Source organism: Notechis scutatus, chromosome 2, assembly GCF_049901735.1.
Source record: "Notechis scutatus isolate UNSWTSFEM ecotype Mainland chromosome 2, rNotScu1.2, whole genome shotgun sequence".
In the NCBI taxonomy this organism is placed as follows: Eukaryota; Metazoa; Chordata; class Lepidosauria; order Squamata; family Elapidae; genus Notechis; species Notechis scutatus.
The window spans coordinates 145,272,698-145,294,581 of NC_142010.1; the positions used below are offsets into that span (position 1 = coordinate 145,272,698).

The following is a 21,884-nucleotide window of genomic DNA, read 5'->3' on the forward strand; positions in this document are numbered from 1 at the left end:
AAACCCTGTCATTTAAACAGGCACACTCCAAAGGACAGTTAAAAACCAGACACGCCATATTAAAAGTCCAGCTTCAAAAGTGCCCCAAGGCGAATGGGAAATAGTTATTTTGCTACCCTGTGAAAACGGAGGCTGAAGGGGCATTAAGGTTTGGAGCCAGTAGGAAAAAGCTCCCTCCAGACCCTGGCAAATAGTCTTTCCTCTACAGACAGCTCTAAATCCCAGAGGGAGTTTAAAGATTAAACTTTAAATCGAGTCAGGCAAGCAAAGGGTGGCTGCCAATGCTGAATCATTTAATCAGCACAGCTGGCCTGGTTGAAGCAACTGAATCCAGGCCATTCAATCCACCTGGTGCGGTTTCCTCTACTCCCCTCCCAACTTCCATTAATTAAGGTTTACCGGTTGGGAGCTGAGGGGGGGAATCCCACTGACCATGAGTAAGTAGCAAAAAATCTTGACTTATGACTGTATCTGAACCCCCCCCCACAATTTAAGTTGCTAAATGAGACATTTGTGAAGTCAATTTTGCCCGATCTTATGAGTTGGGTTGCTTCAGTTGTTAAGCGAATAACGGCCATCGCTAAATTAGTAACCTGGTTGTTAAGTGAACCTGGCTCCCCTTGTTGATTTTGCTTGCTGGAAGGTGGCAAAAGGGGGTGGCATGGCAGACACAGACACCTCCCGACTCTGGAATGGTCATAAATATGAATCAGCTGAATTTTGATCACCTGAGTATGAGGACATTGCCACAGTGTCAAAAAACCGGTCCTAAATCACTTTTTTTTCCAGTGGCCTTGTAACTTCGGTCACTAAACGAACGGTTGTAAGTTGAGGACCGACTCCATTTGGCGCCCTCTTGTGGCCCTCCGGGTTTTTCTCAATTCAGACCCGCCAAAAGTGGCGATTCGTCAAACTCCTGTCGGAATTTTTAAGCAACCTCGCTTTTCCGTTTCTGCCGAGCCGCTTCCTCGCCCCGTCCTTTGCCTTTTGCGCGCTCTTCTGAGGGAATTCCTCGCCTCGGGCTCTCATGGTTCAAAAAAAAAAAAAAAAGCATAAAGGCGCCCGCCCTCTCGTTTGGTTTACCCCACCAGAACGAAACTCCTCGACTCTCCCATGGGGTTTGGGGTGGGGAAAAGCTCAGTCGTCCCGGGAGAGGGTCCCGGGCCAGCGCAAGTTTGGGCAACTGCTGCCCTCTTTGGGTTTGCTCCCTGCCCGAACAATTAAAAACGTAGCAAGCCGGAGGGAAGATCGGCAGGAGGAGGAGGAGGGGAGATTTCCCCGAAGGAAACATTGCGGACGTGCCGCTCCCTGGCTGAGGGCCCCCCCTTTCCCGCTAGGAAAGAGTTAAAAGACGCGGCTTCCTTGCCGGGCAAAGCAGGTATCCGAGTTTCGGAGCTCCGCCTCCTCGTGGTTGCAAAAGCCACTCAGGTGCTGCCGTCCTTTCCTCCAGCCGCGCCCTTTCCCACCCCCACCAACGCGCTGGCATATAAAGTCGGCGCTCAGCTTACTCACGCCGTTGGCGTTCTGCTGCTTTCCAGCTGCCCCGATTCTTTCACCTTCTTCCCGCGCTTCCTTGCAAACTAAAAAAAACAACACAAAACAACCCACCATGATGAAGAACTACCGGAACACGTCGAGCACCGTCCGCAGTTTCAGCAGCCGGTCCTACACGCCTGGCCCCGTCGCCGGCTCTCGGATGAGCACCTCTTACTCCTCCACCTCCGGCTTCGGGGGCGGCAGGTATGGCGCTGGGGCCAACTTCCGCGGAGCTTCCGCGGGGAGCCTGGGGGGCAGCATCGCTGCGGTCAGCGTCAACAGGAGCCTGCTGGCCCCGCTCAATTTGGAAATCGACCCCGCCATCCAGCAAGTGAGAACCAAGGAGAAGGAAGAGATCAAGATCCTCAACAACAAGTTTGCCAGCTTGATTGATAAGGTGCGTTTTGCCCGCTTTGGGACGGGTCTTTACAGAAGGGGGGTGGAGGCGGGCGGGCGGGCGGGCTAAAAGGGGGTTGTTTCTTGAGCAAACGTTTCCCTGCCTGTTTTGCCCAAATGAGCCTCTGCTCTTACAAAACTTGTAGGTGTAAGTTTTGGGGGAAAACGGAGGCAAGGAAGGGGAAAGTGAGGCGTCAGCTGCATGCGCTCAGTGGAGGAATTGGAGGGCTTTTCCCCTTGAACAAACGGCGTCTCTGAACAAGGGGTGGTTCTTCGCAGTGGTGGTGAGGGGGCTGGCAACGGGCGTTAAGAGACAGGAGGCCAAAGAAAATTCCTGCTCCCACGGCTGCTTCTGTAGAGGTAATTAAACTTGAGCGGTGGTGTGGACGCCGAGCAAAAAGCTCCTCCTGCAGGTGTGAAGGTTAAAGAGAAACTAATAAGACGAGCCTCTAATTTCATGTTTTAAAAGAGAAACAGATGCCATTCAACCTTACTTTTTATATTGGCAAAACCTACTGAATTTCCGGGATGACACACAAAGTTTATGATCCCTTGGGATTGAGAGAAAAGTTCATGGCATTGCATTAAACTGCAAGTTTGCTTTGTTATGGCTTAGTGTGTTGGAGCCAACCTAATCATTATCAGCCTACAGTTTGCTAGATAAATTGAAGTATGACTTGGAAAAAAATTTGATAAGATTATGTATATACAGAAATATATACTAATCTATATAAATACTAGACACTATATAGCATCTATATAGATTATATAGTGTAGATTAGATACTAATCTTATCTGAGACACACAGACACACACAAATTTATATTTTTTAAAGTCTTTGGAGCCTGATATTGGTCCTGTGCTTGGTATTTCTAAGCCTACCAAAGCAATGTGAGAAGGTGTTCGTAAATTGTGCTTTTTCTATGGAATCACATCTTGAAAATAGCTGCTTTATTTGTCTGGCAGATATGAACTGAAAAGGACAGTGGATTGGGTTCAGATATCCATTTTGTGTGTGTGTGAGGATAGCTATTCTCTGGATGTTTGCATTATTTGGGGGATACTTTTTTAGTGTGCTTAATCCTATAATAAACACTAGTTAATCTGTTTCTTCCCATCTGTTCTTATCTGTTGTCTTTCTAAATTTTCTATGCTTAGTTATTGAGGACAATACATATTGTGAAAAAGAACAATATAAGTACACATATGCAGAGGTATTGTACCTTCACAGACGTAGCTAATCCTAAAACTGACTACCCCAAGGCTGTGGTATCTGGCCTGCAAAAATCCAGATGGTTTCAAGCCAGCATTGAAGATTACCTTTCTGTACCTCTTTGCTGCCACCTAATGGTCATTTAGATTTTTGCAGCTTGAGTATGTTAGCTCTAGATAACTGAAGCTGGAATGCTGCTGTATGTATAATAGTATCCTTGTTAAGGAACTTTGAACTAATGTGTGCAAAATCAGCCTTTTTTTGTGGCTTGTGGTACTGGCGAGAAGAACCCTTTAAAATCCAGAGATAAGAATATTTAGTATTCAGCCAGTATCAGGCAGGTCTTAACAGTTAAACTGCAGTCAAGGCTATTGGGAGGAGATTGAAGGGAGGAGCAATGCCCATGCCTGTGGGAAGGGTGGCTGCAGGGTCAGAATAATGCAATGCACTCCTACTTTCTTAATAGCTGGCAAATGGGAGCGGAATGTGTTGTGTTGTACAATGGGGAAACAGAGTGCTTCAATTTGAAAGGAACATGCAGTACAAAAATTATTTTCCAGGTCTAAAGCAGGGGTCTCCAACTTTGGCAACTTTACAACATGTGCTGGCTGAGGAATTCTGGGAGTTGAAGTCCACAAGTTGTAAAGTTGCCAAGGTTGGAGACCCCTGCTCTCTAGCGTGTGTCCACTCCTCTACTCGTTGTAGAATACCTTATGCCACCAGACTTGAAATTCTAGAACTAGAAAACCTTGAATTACGCCGTCTTCGGTCTGATTTAAGTATGGTATATAAAATCATACATTGCAATGTCCTACCTGTCAATGAATACTTCAGCTTCCACCATAACAACACAAGAGCACACAATAGATACAAACTCAAAGTTAACCGCACCAAACTTGATTGCAGGAAATACGACTTCAGCAATAGAGGGGTCAATGTCTGGAATACTCTACCCGACTCTGTAGTTTCTTCCCCAAACCCCAAAAACTTTAACCTTAGACTGTCTACTATTGACCTCACCCCTTTCCTAAGAGGTCTGTAGGGGGCGTGCATAAGCGCACCAACGTGCCTACCGTCCCTGTCCTATTGTTTCTCTTATTCTTCTTTTATTTTTCTTATATGTACCCATTTCATGTATTCACAACTATGTATACACTTATACTTATTATCTTGTAAACAATTGGCAAATCAAATAAATAAATAAATAAATAAATAAAATTCCATTCAAGGTTCTTCAGCCATGAGCTTTCCCCCTCTCCTTGTTCCCTCGCCCCTTTCCAAGTCTCCACCATCTCCACAGCCAGTCTTCTGAATGGGAAGGTTCTCAGTTGGGTAGGTGGCTTTCTGCAGAGTTCCCTCCATGCTGCTTTCACAGGTGAGGTTTCTTCAAAGTTTGCACTGCCTACTTTGAACCCATATTCCTTGAATACCCAAGGAATTCCAGATATATACCTACTAGTTGGAAGCCTCCGTGAACTTTTTTTTTTTTTAAAAAATACAGAAACAGGATGTATGAAGAGATTGACTGCGTGAAACAGCAATTTCCCTAATTATTTTGGCTCATCATAAATCAGACAGGTGCTACAGCTTCAGGTGTTTCCTGAACACCTCTATCCCTTGAGCAGCATATGATGTGAGAGCTACCACACCTCTGCTCTTGTTATTGCCAGAACACTGCATCAACAGAGATCTGGAATCTTTGGAGAAAAATGTTTTCTCTAGATTTTCCTGAGCGACCCCCCTAGCATTCTCACCATGTACCCTAAAGCAATAGGGCTGGATGGAGCTGGTTGCTTCTAAGAAGTGCGCATTTTAACACACAGTTTTTCCTAATGTTTGTAAATCATCTTGAGTTTGTCAAAGCAGCTTTGTACCCTTTTCTTCAGTCAGAAATCAGCCTATAACTTTCTGGTAGGGGACCATCTGAAAGAAAGGAGAAACCCAAAATTTTTTTTGAGGGGAAGGAAAAATGTAATGACCACCCAGATGAATAGAAAATGAGTTGTTCTAACATAACTCTAGTCCCTACTGTGTCTATTCTCAGCCTGTTCTTCTGGTTGTCTTACTGCTTCCCACTGTTCCCCTTCCCTAAGGCAAAATCGTTCATCCAAAGCTGTGTTTATGTTTTTATAATAAATGCTCAGTCTTTCATTAGTGTGTGAACTCCTCACAAGACTGTCAAGCTGCAGTTACTCCATCACTAAAGCATCTGCCTCTTCAGTAATCTTCTGAATTGCTAAGTGCATTCTGCCATTAAAAACAGGTTCTGAGTTTTAAGTCTTGGCTAACCATGCTTCACATTAGATGTTGGCTCTCCATCGCCAGCGCTTCCTCTTCTGCCTTTGTCATGGCTCAGATAAGATATGTTGAATCAAGGCAGGGTGACAAGTGACTTTTTAAGACCCTTCTGCCTCAAACTGTTTTTGACTTTTAAATATGCTGGGACCGTGTTTCCAAAAATTAAATATTGTTTCTGTAATAGTGGTTTTCAGGTATATAATCACTTAAATATTTGTCCAGACCAGAGGTGCACTCCCAAAGCTTTGGGTGTGGCCCCCAGAGTGCCTTTGAATTGTAATTTGTAATGAGTGGAGGGGGAAAAAGTTATTGTAGGCCCAAGAAGTAATCAAATTCATTGGGTCTAATTCAAAGTAAATTAGACCTAACTTTTGCTCTTGCCTCTTCTACACTTTGACGTGCACCATTTTGCCTTGGGTCAGTGAAAGATCAGTGTATCTTAAGCCCAAAAGGAGCCATGCACTTCTTCATCTTGCAATCTGTTTGCTGTCCTTTTATTCAGAGCAGGCTTATTCCACAGAGAAACTGGGAATTGTCAAGTTTGCAGGGTGACACAACCAAACACCCTAAACTGAAGTTTGCTCCTGCAAGTAACTATATAAGAAAGAGCATTTTCAAATTCCAGTTTTGCTGATTTTTCCAACCCTGGGACACTTTAGAGCTATTGGACTATGAATTTCCATCTTCCTTAGCTAATGAGAATGATGCAATGGAAGAATATCACATTGAGACAGACTATTATTGCCAGAATAAGCAGAGAAGTGTGTGATGTAAAATGTTTTTCATGAGTCTTTTGCTAATTTGATTTTAAAGGGAAATTACGGAGTTATTTTTATTATTTGCTTGTGCTTTCATTAGCCCAACCTGAATAAGAGGTGCTACAATTTTTAGCTGTCTTTTTTCCCCCTTGGGTCTGGCTTTCCAGTTATTTAAAGTTGTTTAAAATAAATCAGATCTTTTCATTTGGGCTAAAGGTTATACTTGACTTCTTTGTGGATACAGTGGCTCACATTCCAGAAGGCAGAAGAGACTAGGATACAACTAAATTTAATTCAGTTAAATTAAAATCAGGTAAATAATATGATTGTTGCTTGGGAATTTAATGTTCTGTTTATATTAAACTTTACAATCTAGTGCCAACTTCCCGAAATATCCTGGGGTGAATGCCAGTCACACTAAAAGGTTACCTGTAAGTATAGGGTTTCAGATTGTATCCTTTTAATCTAAAATAAAACCTGGCATAAACTGAAGTCCAGAAAGTAACCTGTAGCAGATACATTTCCTCAACCACTATAGATTCCATTTGGGGATCCAGGAAGCACCACTAAGAAATAAATTATGTATTGAGCCAAGAGGGATACTTGGCATAGTATGTATATCTTTTGTTCTCGGACAAAATTACTATTCTGGTAATTGACTAGTACTTAATAGTGTGCTAAGTTTGGGAAGGCCTGCTGAAATCCATTTGCTTATAGCAGAAACTAGAGCTTCTGTGAATCTTTTCTGACTGTAGGGTGATAGCCTACCTTATGCCAGTAGTATATGACCTACCTTATGCCAGGGAAATACCAGTTTGACCTCTGATGAAAAGGATAAATGGGGTTGCCCATCTGAAGAGCTATAGAGCTACATGGGTGCTGCTGAAGTATCAGGAATTTACTTCTAGTCTGTTCTCCCTTCCCTCTCAGGTTCGCTTCCTAGAACAGCAGAACAAGATGCTGGAAACCAAATGGAGCTTCTTGCAGAATCAGAAGACTACACGGAGCAACTTGGACAGTATGTTTGAGGCCTACATCAACAACTTACGCCGGCAGCTGGAAACTGTGGGTCAGGAAAGGGCAAGGCTGCATGCTGAGTTGGGAAACATGCAAGGCCTGGTGGAAGAGTTCAAACACAAGTGAGTCGGGTCCTTCTGGTTCCATTGCTCTGGGTAGGCCGGGGCTGGACAAAGTAGCTTTACCACCCATCTTATGCTTAGACCTATGGAAGTGCCACAGCAATCCTTCATTCTGCTGTGATGGCTTAGTTTACCCAAACTAATTTTTTAAATCCCTGCCACACCTTAAAATTGTTAATGGCTGCTGGTGGGTTGTCTTCTTTTGGGTTTTGCAATCCTTGTGTTTGGTTGTTGCACTGTTATCATAGCTCCCAGTCTCTTGATCTTGACCTGTGTCCACCAGGTAACCCTGTACATATTTTATTTGATGTGATATAAAAATATAAAACTCCATGGACAGAGTTGGAAGGATAACAAGGTTAAAGATTTATTTCTTAAACTATGCTAAACAAAGGAATTGTACCAAAAGGCTAGGCAGGGATTATTTCCAGAAAAAGAAGGAAGTGGTAAACCAAAACCCAAATAAGCTCTCTTTGAAGTGTTTGAGGAAGTTGAGGATGGGAGGACATTGCCAAGAGAATTGTTCAGTCCTATTCCTCTACGTAGTAGCACACCCTCATCGCACACGGCAAAGCACTAATGGGAGAATTACCTAACTTGTTTTGCAAGTGTCTGTTTTTAATGGAGGCAGGGACAATAAGGACAAGCTGCATTGTTAGTATGTCATTCATTCCCCATTGCCTTTACAATCTTTACAACTTCCCTGGCAGGCTGGTGCTGCAACTCCAGGGCAGGAGTGCCAGGTTAGATGAGACTATTTTACAATGGAGGGAATGGGATATTGTCTTTAAGAATTTCCAGCTTTCCAAATATTTTTGATATTGGAAGCTGGACAAGGAATGCGAGGCCTGGAAACTCAAGGGAGTTTCCTTCGAAATACAGAGGAAGAGTTGGGTGGCAATAATTTGGGATCTTATATCTTTTCCAAAGAGTCATCGTGTACAACTCTTCTTTCCTAGGCGTTTTCAAAAGAAACGTTACACCTGTATTCTCTTGGTTGTATCCCTTGCAGAAATAGAAAGCTAACAAGTTAGGATTGGAAAAAGTGGGTGTTTGAGCATGGGGAAAAAGGCTGGTGAAAATGACCTCTTGCCTGTACATATTTTTGGTTTCACGCCCTGAAATTTCACACCCACGCATGGGAGAGTTAAGAACGAGGCAGAACCTGTGGTATCTTGAGTTTGTACCCAAATCAACTGTTCCTGGCTACGGCACATTCTTGCTCCAACTTTCCCAGTTCCGGAAGTGTTTCATGTGAAACCCTGGTAAATAGTTAAATTTGCGAGTCTCACCCTCATCTTTATAAAGGTGGAATAAGGGATGCCTAAGCAGACAAAAGGTAGCTGATGCTGAATGCATTTTGACTCTGCCAGATAGTCTTTGGGTTATAACCATTTCTTAGCAATCACTCATAGTTACGGTGCTGAATGAGGGGGGGCTCATCATCAGGTTCCTGCCTGTTGCAGTAAGTCGCAGCCATATGATTTCAATTTCTGATGTTTCCTGCTGGCTTCCCATAACCAAAGTCAATAAGAAAGCCATCAGGAAGTCAATCTGAAGGTCCTCACTTACTGCCTGGTTGGTCCTTGTTTAAAACCGGGACTGCTGTTGTTAAGCGTTGCGGTCATCTGATAATATATGGTCACATGACGTTGTGCTTCATAACTACACTGCTTAGCAGTTGAGTTCCCGATCCCAATTGCCCTCTTGTAACCTGAAGACTACCTGTAATGTGTGCCCACTTCAAGATTGTAGCCAGAAAGCAAATATGATGAAGGTATCCTTAAACTGCTTTGAGTCATCCTCTGCCTCTACTAATGCTCTAACAGCTGGTTTGTTGTGGATTTTTTTTATGGGGGGGGGAGAAACTTTTAGGCCCAAATCTTAAATGTCTTTCAGCCATTTTACTTTTTAAATTTTTTTAAAAATATTCTAGGATTCCTTATGGGCTCCAAAGGCATTTCTGCAAATACAGTTACTGTAATGCTAGTGGTTGACAAGTTGCTTTGCAGAATGGCAGCTTTTCACATTTTTAAAAAATTAAAACAATCTAAATAGAATTTAAAAAATAGGACAAGGCAAGAGCCTGAAACGCATTTTAAGAGGGATATGGACATTATATCAAAAACCTCAGCAAAAGCTGGTTTGAATAGTCAAGCTACCATTCCGGGATTTCTCTGGGTTTCTGAATGTATTGGTCCTATACAGTTTGAAATCTGTCCAAATAATGCAATTCACTTTTGAACTATGAATTTACTGTGCAGCTGCCATGTTTTCATGAAGATTTTTAATAGAATATTATGCATAAATGAAGACTGACCAGATAATTATTGACCAATGGAAGAGAAATGTTTGTAATGTTAAGGGGAACCACAAAAAGTTACTCAAAAAGTAACCTTTGATGGGAAAATACAAATACAGTCCTATACATTTTTTAAATAAACTTTATTAGTCTTTTATGTCTTTTAAAAACCAAAAAATAATCCTATGCATTTCTTAATCTACCTTATCCTGCCTTTTTAACTAAAACATTCAAAAACAAAGTTAATCATAAAATAACCTTTTAAAACCACCATAAATCTTTTAATTTGGGGCCTTCCACTTTAACTCCTAGCATCTATATTTTGGCAGTAATTAGTCAGGGGATGCACACTTGGCACATAGTCAGATGCATCGCTAACTTTACATATTTCTAATAATGATCCTAGCACACGGTGCTTAGTCTTGGTCCAAATTCCATGTAATAGTAACCACTTAACTTCCTTTGCCCCTGCAGGTATGAAGATGAAATCAACAACCGTACTGAAAAGGAGAATGAGTTTGTCCTTCTGAAGAAGGTAAGTGGCAGGCTGATTGTGTTTCTTGGTTAATTATCACAATTTTGAGATTTTGTGTATGAGTCTATACCTATAATGGTGCACTCTTCCCTCAGGATGTGGATGAGGCTTACATGAACAAGGTTGAATTGGAATCCCGTCTGGAATGTCTGACAGACGAGATCAACTTCCTGAGGCAGCTTCATGATGAGGTAAATAGTGGATTTAATTGAGTGAAGAACGGCTTTTAGAACGGCTTTTTTAAATGTACCCTTTTTGAAGACATGGGCAGGCCAAGGAACTGTGGTGTCTGATCAGGTGACAAAAAGGGCATCTGTGTTCCTTTTCTACATACTGAAGCAGCCAAGACTGGCCACTGCAGCTAATTTCAATGACTCCTTTAGCTAGTTAATGGGGTTGGCAAGCTAATAAGAGGTTGCCCCAAGACAGCTCTAGTGTTGTGTCAAAGCCTTGTAAAAAGTCCCAAACATGGTTATATTCTTACGTATTTAGTTATAGTTTGCCTTGCTACACAGTGACATTCTGATATAGTTCCATTTCTGCATGAAATATGAGAACCATGTAGTAAGTTGTTTGCTATTTTATTACAAGGGAGAACTTTTGGTGGCTGAGAACCCAAGTTAACATTTGTATGGGGAAAAAGCTGTGGGGAGAGGGGTGGTGATGCAAAGAAAATAGACGAAGATACACTACGTCCTTCCTTTTATACATTATGTTTAGCTTATTTTATGACCTATATTAAATGTGGTTTTGCTTTCCATGCAAACGGGACAGAAAAGGTACTGTCGGATTGTGGCAGCTATAGTTGGAAATGGCTTTGAGGCTGAAAAAAAATGGAGACTACATTCAGCTTTAGTGAGGAGGTCCCTCACAAAGTGCTGTTTGGTTTTGTTTGCTTTGCTAGGAAACAAATACATTTTTTACTGAAAGCTTCCTTCCCCAGAGACTCCGGTTTAGCAAGGTGGTTCTTCCTGGTTGGCAGCACTTCGCCTATAATAAGTTTTAACTCTTTAACTATCATTTAATTCAGAGGCTTACGGCCTTTCAGGCACCAGGGACCGATTCCATAGAGAGAGGTTTTTCCATGGACCAGAGGGGGCTTCGTTTTTCGTGCTGCTTGCAGCCTATGGATGGGGCTTCGCTTGTTTGCATGGCCCAGTTTCTGGCATACCATGGCCCAGAGTCGGTCCATAGACTGGAGGTTGGGGATCTCTGATTTTAACTGGTTCTTGCCATTAGTTTTGAGCCTTCACCTGTTGAATCAGAAGTTTCTTGCCAGTAGAGGAATGAGTAGGAAAGATTTGAATACTCACCTCATGGTTCCCTGGGGGTTGCTTCCTCTTTGATTCGGGATCATTCTAAATGTTACCTTTTGATACAGGAGCTGCGTGTCCTGCAGTCTCAAATCAGCGACACCTCTGTGATCCTGTCCATGGACAACAACCGCAGCCTGGACTTGGACGGCATCATTGCTGAAGTCAAGGCTCAGTATGAAGAAGTTGCTAACAGGAGCCGGGCTGAGGCAGAGAGGATGTACCAGATCAAGGTGAGCTCCATGCTGACTCCTGGCTCTCCTTGACCGACCGTACCTGATGAAAAATTAATTCCCAATGAAGAGCTTATAGGGCCTTCACTCATGCTAGGAGTTGGGGATAACTTCATTTCGCAGAAGGAAGGAATCAACGCTATACACAGTGACGAAAGAGCACCATCATCATCCACACTGTGTTCCAGAGTCTTTTGCTCATCTCCATCTCCTTTCTTTGTAGAGCAATGGAATCCTTTTCCCACTATTTTTATCTGTTGAAAATATTGGCCTTTTTTACGAGGAAGTCTGGAGAATCCCAATAGTGCAATAACTCTTGTATCGATGGATTGATTTGTGTAATGTCTAAAGCTGCCTGATTCCATGATAACTCTGGCTAGTGTACATGTTAAAAACAATTGAAAACAATAACCAGCAAAAAGAAGAAGAGATGCTTAGAGATAGGTAACACTATCTTAAAAAAAAAAACTATAAAAAACACAGTTTCAGTTTGGTGTAGTGGTTAAAGCATCAGATTAGAAACTGGGAGACTAATAGAGAATAACAGAGTTGGAAGGGACCTTGGAGGTCTTCTAGTCCAACCCCCTGCTTAGGCAGGAAACCCTATACCATTTCAGACCAATGGTTATCCAACCTCTTCTTAAAAACTTCCAGTGTTGGATCATTTACAACTTCTGGAGATAAGTTGTTCCACTGGTTAATTGTTCTAACCAGTGGTTGGATTCAATTTTTTTTACTACCTGTTCTGTGGGCGTGGCTTGGTGGACGTGGCAGGGGAAGGATATTGTAAAATCTCCAGTCGGGTGGTATTTGCCAGTTCTCCAAACTACTCAAAATTTCCACTACCAGTTCTCCAGAACTGGTCAGAACCTGCTGAATGTACCACCTCTGGTTCTAACTGTCAGGAAATTTCCCCTTAGTTTCTAGGTTGCTTCTCTTTTTGATTAGTTTCCATCCGTTGCTTCTTGTCCTGCCTTTAGGTTCTTTGGAGCAGGGATCCCCAACCTTTTCGACGCCGCGGCCCGGTACCGGCATCAACTGGGCGCCGCCATCTTTTTGACGAAAAAGTGCTTCCGGTGACCTCACCGGAAGCTCGTTTTCGTCAAAAAGATGGCGCCAGCGCTCGGTGAGCTTTTTCGGGTAGAAATGGCTTTCTACCCGGAAAAGCTCACCGAACGCTGGCGCGCCATCTTTTTGATGAAAAGTGCTTCCGGTGAGCTTTCTACCGGAAAAGCTCACCGGAAGCACTTTTACCAAAAAGATGGCGGCGCCCAGCAACCAGCGGCCCGGTAAGAGTTGTTCCGCGGACGGTATCGGTCCGCAGACCAGCGGTTGGGGACCCTTGCTTTGGAGGATAGGTTGATACCCCCCTCTTCTTTGTGGCAGCCCCTTAGATATCAGAATACTGGTGGTATGTTACCCCTAGTCCAGGACTAAGTTCCAATTCTGTCTTCTTGGAGCGGGGGGCACAAAGCCATTTCTGAAAAAAAAAACTTTCCAAAAAAACTTTCAGGGACTTATCCAGACAAGTCTGATTGAACAGAAAAAAAGAAGAAAAAAAAGTAAAAGCACAAGCATCAACCCTACAATTTTGGAATTCCATTTTAGGCAATCAGTTTAATTGATCTGAATGGAAATGTCATTTATCAGATCATTTCACTTACTTGACTCAAATTCAGTTGTGGCCTCCATTTTCCCCCGGTGGCCTAGGCATCCTTTCACGGCACGCTGGTCAGTGTTGAAGCTTAGCATCTGAGTTGAGGTTGGGGAAAAAAAAAACCCAGTTGCTTGGTATCCAGTACTATAACTCGGACAGTATGCTAACAGCACTATTATGCTAATGATGGAAGCCCTAGATGATTATTTTCAAATAGAGAAGTCGATTGAGACTAGGAGATAATTACTTGCCTGAGGTTATCCAAGTAATAATTGTGGTTCACGTGAGTTTTATGATGCATTTCTCAGTTTATGATGCATTTTTCAGGTTGTTACTCAGACACTCCTGGCAGCTTCAATAGACCAGCTGTTTGAACGGAAATGGAGGATAGATAACTAGACACTTTCCTCAAGAGATTAATTTTTGCATTTACTCTCTTGGCTTAGATGGGATTATTGGAGAATGAATATTAAAATCAAACAAGCCACACAATAGCTTTAGGTAATCTCTCTATATAAAAGCGAAATACCACTCACACATCAACTCAAAATCTCCAAAACCATAAAGCCTACAAACTTGTAATTTGGCACGTATGTTCCCCTTGGCTTCTAGGTGCTCACTAAGAAAGGATTTTTTGAAATGACCATCACAGCATTAGTATTTGGTATATTATTATTAACACACTCTGATGCTAAGGAGTTCTACTCCCCCTGCCCACCTGAAAGGAAATCTGTTCCAAATGCAAAACACAAGAGCAGAGGGGAGGAGTTTCAGTTTTACAGCAGCAACCAGCTTTAGTACAGAACAGTTGAGCTAAGCCATGCCCAGGCTCCTTGCTGTCTCCTTGCTCACACAGCAAATACTGTTTCAGTTTCCATGTTTGTTTCCAAACAGCCCTCAACTGTCTCACACACTGACAGGATGCTAGCAAGATGAATACTGAGGGTTGCTGGTAGGCAGAGGCACAATTCCCCCCCCCTTATTTTCCTCCCAAAAAACTAAGCCCGATCACATAGTTTCGTAGCGAGGCACAGGTATAGAGCTAGTATTACCTAAAGCTATAATGTGGCTTGTTTGAATTCGATATCTGAACTGAACTGTTGTGACTTATAAAGCATGGATTATAGTTCAGTGAGGTATGCAAAGCAAGGCTCTGGTTTATACAGCAGACTCTGCCTAAAATAAACCAGAGTTTAGAGAATGTGCGATCCCAGTCAATGAGTTCTCCAGTTTTTTCTGCCTGCCCACAAGTAATCTAGACAGATTAAAATTTAGGCCTTCTTAATTGGAATTAAGGAGTTAATTCCAGGAATTAATACTGTCCTGTGGACCACTTTGTTGAAGACATGGTTGAGGTCTGTTTCTGTGTCTGTGTGTATAAAAATAAATAAAAGAACTGTAGTCTTTGCAACCAGTTCTTTGCTCCTGTGGTCTTCCTGGCATCACATCTCTTGTCCCTTCTATCTCCTCTCTTCAGTATGAAGAGCTCCAGACTATGGCAGGCAAGCATGGGGATGACCTCCGCAGCACCAAGAATGAAATCAATGAACTGAACCGAATGATAACCCGGATACAGTCAGAAATCGATGGTTTGAAAGGCCAGGTCAGAAATCTTATCTTCTGCAATCCTCCTTAAGACGGTCATGCTATAGTTCTCTGCTTTGCCCCCAAGGAACTTACAGATCATATTGGTCATCTCCAGCTTTCTACCAGCATCCAGAGTTATTGGACCAGAGCTCCTGCAGTCACTAACAACATGGATATGATGATATGGTTCAGTATCAGCTAGGATTGGGAATGCCTGTATTAAGAAGCCCAGCCTTTTTTAGGGCAGAAGCGAGGATGATAGTAGTACCCACAGTTGTGTACGTAAAAGATCCTCAGTAAAGTCTCATCTCCAATACAGTTGCCTCCTCTATGCTGTTTCTGGCTTACAACTCTTCTAAATCCTGAAGTCTTGGGCTGCAGGAATGCTGCTGCTTCACGACTTCATGACTCAAGGAGTAAATGCCTGGGAGAGACTGACTTTTATTTGAACCCTTGAAGGCCATTCAGCTGACCTGAAGATCAGCTGACTTTCCTTTTGTGACCACATGAAGTGGATGGCTATAATGTCTGGGTATTGCCATTTCATCTAGCAGAGTAGGGATGGAAGTTGCTGGTATGATTGAAGGCCCGGGAATGTGAGTAAGTGCGGTTGAAGGCAAAAGGTAGCATGTTAAGCAGAGAAGGATGGATTTTTCAAACTTTCTTGCTTTCTTGAGTGTAGTGGGTTGGTGGTGGCGGCTTGTGCTCCTCTCTGCATTTTATTCAGGTTAATTCCTGTTATTTCCACCTTTGATAGGTGGGATATGGTTATTCTGGGACTCTGCACAGCTTCTCACCTTAATATCTGTAGTGTCAAATTTTGTAACGGAATAAAAGGAAGGGATTGGGTAAAGAGCCTTGCTTGTGGCTTTCACCTTCTTGGGAGGAGATATGAAAGTACAGTGGAACCTCTGGTCGCAACAACAATCAGTTCCAGGACTATGGTCGTAACCCGATTTCGTCATGAGCGAAAGCACGACCGTCTGTGCATGCACAGACCAAAACAAAAAACATTTGGGTTTGCTTGGTCACCACCCGAAGATCTGTTTGCAACCAGAAGCAAAAATTCTAGTTGTCACCCAATTTGGTTGTGAACAGAAGCGTTCGCGACCCGAGATTCCACTGTATAAGTCATACAATCCAATTATAATTAATTGTGCTTTGATCAGGTATGGTTATCCTCATCTGGGAAGAGACAATTCACGTTACTTTAGGCTATTTTTCCAGGAACAAATCTGTCCACTGAATCTTAAATCCCCATATCATGAACCGGTGAAGGAATTTTGTAAAGCGCTGTATCCTCTCCAAACCCCCGCTTCCTTTCCTGCCTTTTTCCTGGTTTTGGAGACTTGAGCTGCTGTTTGAACTCTTTCTTCCTTGATCCCATACAGCGTGCAAGCTTGGAAGCGGCAATCACTGAAGCAGAGGAGCGTGGGGAACTGGCCGTGAAGGATGCCAACAGCAAGCTGGCTGAATTGGAGGGTGCCATGCAGCGAGCTAAACAAGACATGGCTCGCCAGCTGCGAGAGTATCAAGAGCTGATGAACGTCAAGCTGGCCTTGGATATAGAGATCGCCACCTACAGGAAGCTGCTGGAAGGAGAGGAGATCAGGTAAGGATTGGCCCAACATATGTACTCCACTCTAGAGTAACACAGCGATTGAGATCAGCGATGCATCAAGAAACTGTTTCGAAATTGTGTTCAAATTCAACTTGGCTGCAGAAACTTGTTCTGTAGGACTTAAATTTTGTCCGACTTAATGTCATTTCATGACTGATTTTTCAACCTTCCCTCTTTTTACAGGCTGGAGTCTGGAATGCAGAATCTCAGCATTCAGACCAAGACAACTGGTTATTCAGGTAAGCAAGTGTCGCATGTAGAAGAAGATGGGGGGAAGGGTGATCAAGATATCAATGCAAATGTCAGAAACTAATCAGAGCAGGGAATCCCGTATTTACTTAGAAGATTTAGACAGCTGCCCAATTCGCATAAATGCAATTCTGGGTGGCATGAGATATATATATATATATATAAATATTCGATTGCCGAATTAGATCTCAACATGTTTCAACACTGTTAAGTGATGTTGATCTCCCTTGTTTTCATTTGGGAACCTGTTTAACCTGCCGCCTACCCTGATCTTAATAAAGAATGGCTTGTCTTCTGACGATTTTTTTTTCCCATAGAAGAAGTGAAATAAAATTATTTCATTTCCTCTATTTTACAAAGTGATGTAATAAATCAAAATTGTAATATTTCAGCATACAATTTTGGATTTCTTCCCTGAGTGAGGGTTGGTCTTTATGGCTTAAGTGATCCCACCCAAGTCCTATTTTATTACAGTCTCTTTTTTTCAGTTTTATTTCCCATGGCAGTTGAAAATCACTGCAGATTAGTTGGCAGAGGAATACGTGCCCTTATGAAGACAAACCATTTCAGAGGACAAACCATCATAGTTGAAGCATTTTTGGCTGGGGCAATAGTTTCTTCTTTATTTTTTAAACTATTTTTTTAATTAAATATTTGTTTGCCACCTATCTCGCCACTCTTGGCATCTGTTCCCTGCAGCTTTTCCCCATCTTTGATCCTTGTTCCAGTAGATCTGGAGGGCACAGCGTGGAGAAAAATAGTTATCTGCATTAAAAAAAGGCCCTCTTTTACTTTGCAGAAATAATAGTGATAAAAAATAGGCACTGTGAAATTGTTTGTCCTCCAAAGATACTTTAAAGATCAAAGATGGAGATTGGCTTTAGCATAAAGTAGTTGCAAGGATGTACCCATGGTAAGATTATGTTGCAAGCAATTGCCTGGGCATTATTTTTGAGACTTTATGGGTAGCAGGTTGGTTTTGTTTTTGTTTTTTCCAAAAATTAAAAATTGGCTGTGTTCCTTTTCCTTAAATGGAGGGAAATTTGAAGTGTAAATGAGGGAGCTGGGCCATAACTGGCAGAAAAAGGCTGGAAGGCAGGGATTGTCCGTTCCTTGTCTAAAGCATGCAGTCTGCAAACATCTATTAGTTGGAGGTTGTTCAGAAGAGATTTCATCAACTTGATGTCTTCCAAATGTGTGGAACTCAGTTTTGATTATCTCCAAGTTGATGACAAACTGATAGAAATTACATTTGGAGAGCAGCAAGCTAGCAAAGACTGAGGTAGCATTTGGTGAGGACTCTTTGTGCCAAATTTTGTCTCCCCTCCACTTGCAACTCTGAGGCCTTATTGCCCAAATTTTTAAGTTGTTGATTTCCAGAAATTCTGTGCAGTTGTACAGTGCCACATGAGAAACATGTGTACAAAGGGTGTGTTTCTGTGTGTAGAGAATCAAAATAAAATATGGGGCTGTATCCACTCCCATAAGACTGAAGAAATGGCCTGCTACTTATCTTTCCCTCTTCCCTATGGGACTTCAGGTAGTCCTCAACTTACAACCACAATTGAGCCCAAAATTTCTTTTTGCTGAGCAAAACAGTTGTTAAGTGAGTTTTACCCCATTTTAGGACCTTTCTTGCCATAGTTAAGTGAATCACTGCAGTTGTTAAAATTAGTAACATGGTTGTTAAATGAATCTGGCTTACTCTCATGAGTTGCTGAGCCTCTGAATTTTGGATCATGTGTCAGCAGAGATACTGCAATGGTTGCAAGTGTGAAAAATGGCCATAGCTCACTTTTTCCACTGCCAGGATAACTTTGAGCGGTCATTAAATGAACTGTTGTAAGTTGACTACAGTCTGTAAGATGAGAGCAATAGGGGAAATCTGTGTCTATTTTAGTCTGGGGTATTTCTTTCATACTCCCAGGGAATTTGGCATGGCAGGAGGTGCCACTATAACTGGACAAGGTAGCAAGAGAGAGTCTCAATTCCATCTGGGAAAGGAATGAAGAAAATACACGCATATAACCACTTCTTACTGGGCCACTCTTCCCATTTCTAGATTTGGGAGATAAAAGCTATAAAGATACCAAATGCTGGAAACTGTTTTTCTCTCCTTCACCAATATCCCATCAGTGGGGGCAGCTGTTGAAAAAAAGGCAGGAAAGCAGCTTTCCCAAGCTAGCGAGAAGTCTTAACTCTTGTAGACCACTATAGGTAGAGATGACCAATGTTCCCTTGTCTTTTCCAGGTGGCTTGAGCAGTGGCTATGGTAATTACGGGGGTGGCTACAGCTCTTCCTACTCAAGCGGTGGATATTCCATAAATACATTGCCCATGGAGAGCTCGGCCGTCAGCAAGACCAAGGCTATTGTCATCAAGAAGATCGAGACCCGGGATGGAAAGCTGGTGTCTGAATCCTCCGACGTGCTGTCAAACTAGCGCGGTGGGGTCTTGAGCAATGGAACCACTAACGGTTTTAAAGTGCCTAAATCCAATGAGCCTTACCTAATTTAGCTAAGATGATGATGAGCCACAGATTAGAAGAGAGGGAAGAAATGCCTTTGTTCTCTCACCGAACTTTTTTTTTGTTTTGGTTTTTTTCTAGAAGGAAGGATGTATGTTTGTCAGATACTCGTGGACTACAGCTCCCATCAGCCCTTTTCTGGCCATGCTAGATGAGGCTGGTGGAACTTGGGAGTCCAGCTGCAACTGGGAAGTCCACAGCTGCTTTTAGAACACCACAAAATCATTTGCCACCGACTTGCATTGAGACGTGATCCGGGAGAAAAAGCAAGGGGGCACTCGTGCCTCATTCCCTTTTTCTTAACACTTTGAGGGAAAAGAAACTTGCTTTCCCAAGGGACCTCGTGTTTTTTGACAGTATCCCATCAGTGGGTGCAGCTGTTGAAAAAAAAAAAGGCAGGAAAGCAGCTTTCCTAAGCTAGTTGTCAGCGAGAAGTCTTAACTCTTTTAGACCACTATATGTAGAGATGACCTATTCAGAATTGCTGTTTGTAGTTTTCACATTGTTTAAAAGCTGACCTGTTGTATTATTCACCCCTCTTGCTGTTTGCATATCATTAGGTCAAATTTTCAATCAAAACCAAGGCTTGGAAATGTTTTATTTTGAAGGATGGGGGATTTAGGGAAATCTCACCAGAGTCTTATCACCGGAGACAGCAACTCCTATCAAATGATCACACTAGCTATTCTAAAGATGATGGGAGTTTTGCGGTCCACCTGGACCAGGATGATAGGAAGACGTGGTTAGTGGGAGCCGAGCTGGACAGAAGCACGAAGCAAGCTAGTCTGTGAAGGTTTTTTAAGAACTTCACATGGTTTTCATTTTATTTGAAATAAAAAGGTTTTCTTCCAATCTTTGATATTAAATGGCTTAACTTTTCTGTCTGTGTTTTTGCTTTTCTTATGGGAAGGCCCAAGATAAAGGTTGAATGGAAAAGCAGGAGAAATCAACTCTTTTGTGTCTGCTAAAAAAGCATTCAGAGCTCTGAAAGCATGAATAGAGTGTTTGTAACGGGACTCATTTAGGAATTTGGGAAGGGTAGACAACTAGCCCCCCCTCAAAAGTTCTCTTAACTTGAAGGCTTCACTGGCCCACTGTGGTTGCTCCCTGTGCAAATGCTTATACGGTGCAGTTAAGATTGGTTCCTGAGGTTAACTAATGGAAATTAATCCTCAGTGACACAGAAATTTAAAAAGGTGCACATGGCTGGGTCATGTTCCCTTGGGGATGTCATACTGCTTGTGATTTTAAAGCATCGTTTCGCATGGACTATGAAACTTACATCTTGGACTATGAAACTAGTATCTTATTCAGTGGTAATAGGGAAAAGCTAGTCCCTGAGGGACCACACACATATAGTGGTGCACTTTTTCTTTTCTGAGAAGCACGTTCTCCTAGTCACGTGGTACTTTATTGGAATACCCTCTCCCTGTAGGGTACCAGTAAGATAAGTTAAAAGAGGCTTGAGTTGGGTTAAAGGCTACAACAAACTCCCACTTACTGGCAGAGGAAAATAGTAACTAAGGAGTTGGTGCTCTCTGAGCTTCTTGTAGAAGTTTCATTTTTAAATGAATGTTCTCTCCTGGCACATGGCCGCTCAGAAGACAAGTGTTAGCCTATCTTAACATTCCATGCACAGCCTAGGATTGACGAAACATTTTTTTCACACAAAAACCTTCCCTGCTTGGGCACATACATCTACAAGTTCTAAGCAAGGCCTACGAAGTGGAAATTATTTCTTGCGATGGAAAGGTGTAGCATGACCCCCAGAATAAGTTTTTAGCTCTCCAGAGCACCACAGTACTACAGGTAGTCTTCAACTTACGACAACGGAGCCCAAAATTTCTGTTCAGTGAAATATTAAGTGGGGTTTGCTCCATTTTACGATGTTTCTTGCCCCAATTGTTAAGTGAATCACTGCAATTGATTAGTAACCCGGTTAAGTGAATCTGGCTTCCCCATTGGCTTTGCTTGTGAGGAGGGGATCACATGACCTTGGGATACAGCAACGGTCATAAGTATGAACCAACTGCCAAGCATCTGAATTTTGATCATGATTGGAGGATGTTGCAGAGGTAACTGAAAAATGGTCATCAGTCAATTTTTCAGTGCCGTAACTTCGGTCACTAAATGAATTATAAATTGAGAACTACCTGTATTCAAGTCTTAATTCGGGACAAGACTTATTAGCACTTAAGACGTATTTCCTTACGGTTTTTGAACAAAGCCCACTGATGGTTCAATCTGCCAAACTGAACCCAAATGATGTCATGAAGGCTCAATATATACTATATATGAACCCAAGTCAATGATTCTAGAATTTCCACTTTGCCACAAGGAGACTTGTGACTGGCACATCAGGCTGACTTCGGTAACCAGGATTAATGCACATTCATCCCCAAGGCTATGTAAGGACTAAAAATGCTGTGTTCAAGCTACTTAGGCATGTTCTGAAATAGCCAGTTTAAAGCTCTGCAGGAAGCATGTCATCTATTTACTGGAGTGAGTTCACACATCTGA

At 42.4% G+C, this 21,884-nt stretch overlaps 1 protein-coding gene across 1 annotated transcript; it reads left to right on the forward strand.

Moving 5' to 3' along the window:
- The first annotated feature begins 1,518 nt into the window (after nt 1-1,518).
- Nucleotides 1,519-20,244, forward strand: KRT8 (keratin 8). The gene is made up of 9 exons (XM_026673880.2): nt 1,519-1,933; nt 7,132-7,340; nt 10,117-10,177; nt 10,273-10,368; nt 11,559-11,723; nt 14,858-14,983; nt 16,359-16,579; nt 16,772-16,827; nt 19,089-20,244. Exons 1-9 carry the CDS (start codon nt 1,610-1,612, stop codon nt 19,277-19,279), a joined length of 1,449 nt encoding a protein of 482 aa, XP_026529665.2. The 5' UTR covers nt 1,519-1,609; the 3' UTR covers nt 19,280-20,244.
- Nucleotides 20,245-21,884: the final 1,640 nt, after the last annotated feature.

What these genes read in the sequence shown, in the direction of transcription:
- KRT8 (XM_026673880.2), top strand. Translation starts at nt 1,610, where the DNA reads ATGATGAAGAACTACCGGAACACGTCGAGCACCGTCCGCAGTTTCAGC. An exon ending in TTGCCAGCTTGATTGATAAG is followed by an intron (nt 1,934 to 7,131) that starts GTGCGTTTTGCC and finishes CTTCCCTCTCAG; the next exon opens with GTTCGCTTCCTAGAACAGCA. An exon ending in TGAGGCAGCTTCATGATGAG is followed by an intron (nt 10,369 to 11,558) that starts GTAAATAGTGGA and finishes CTTTTGATACAG; the next exon opens with GAGCTGCGTGTCCTGCAGTC.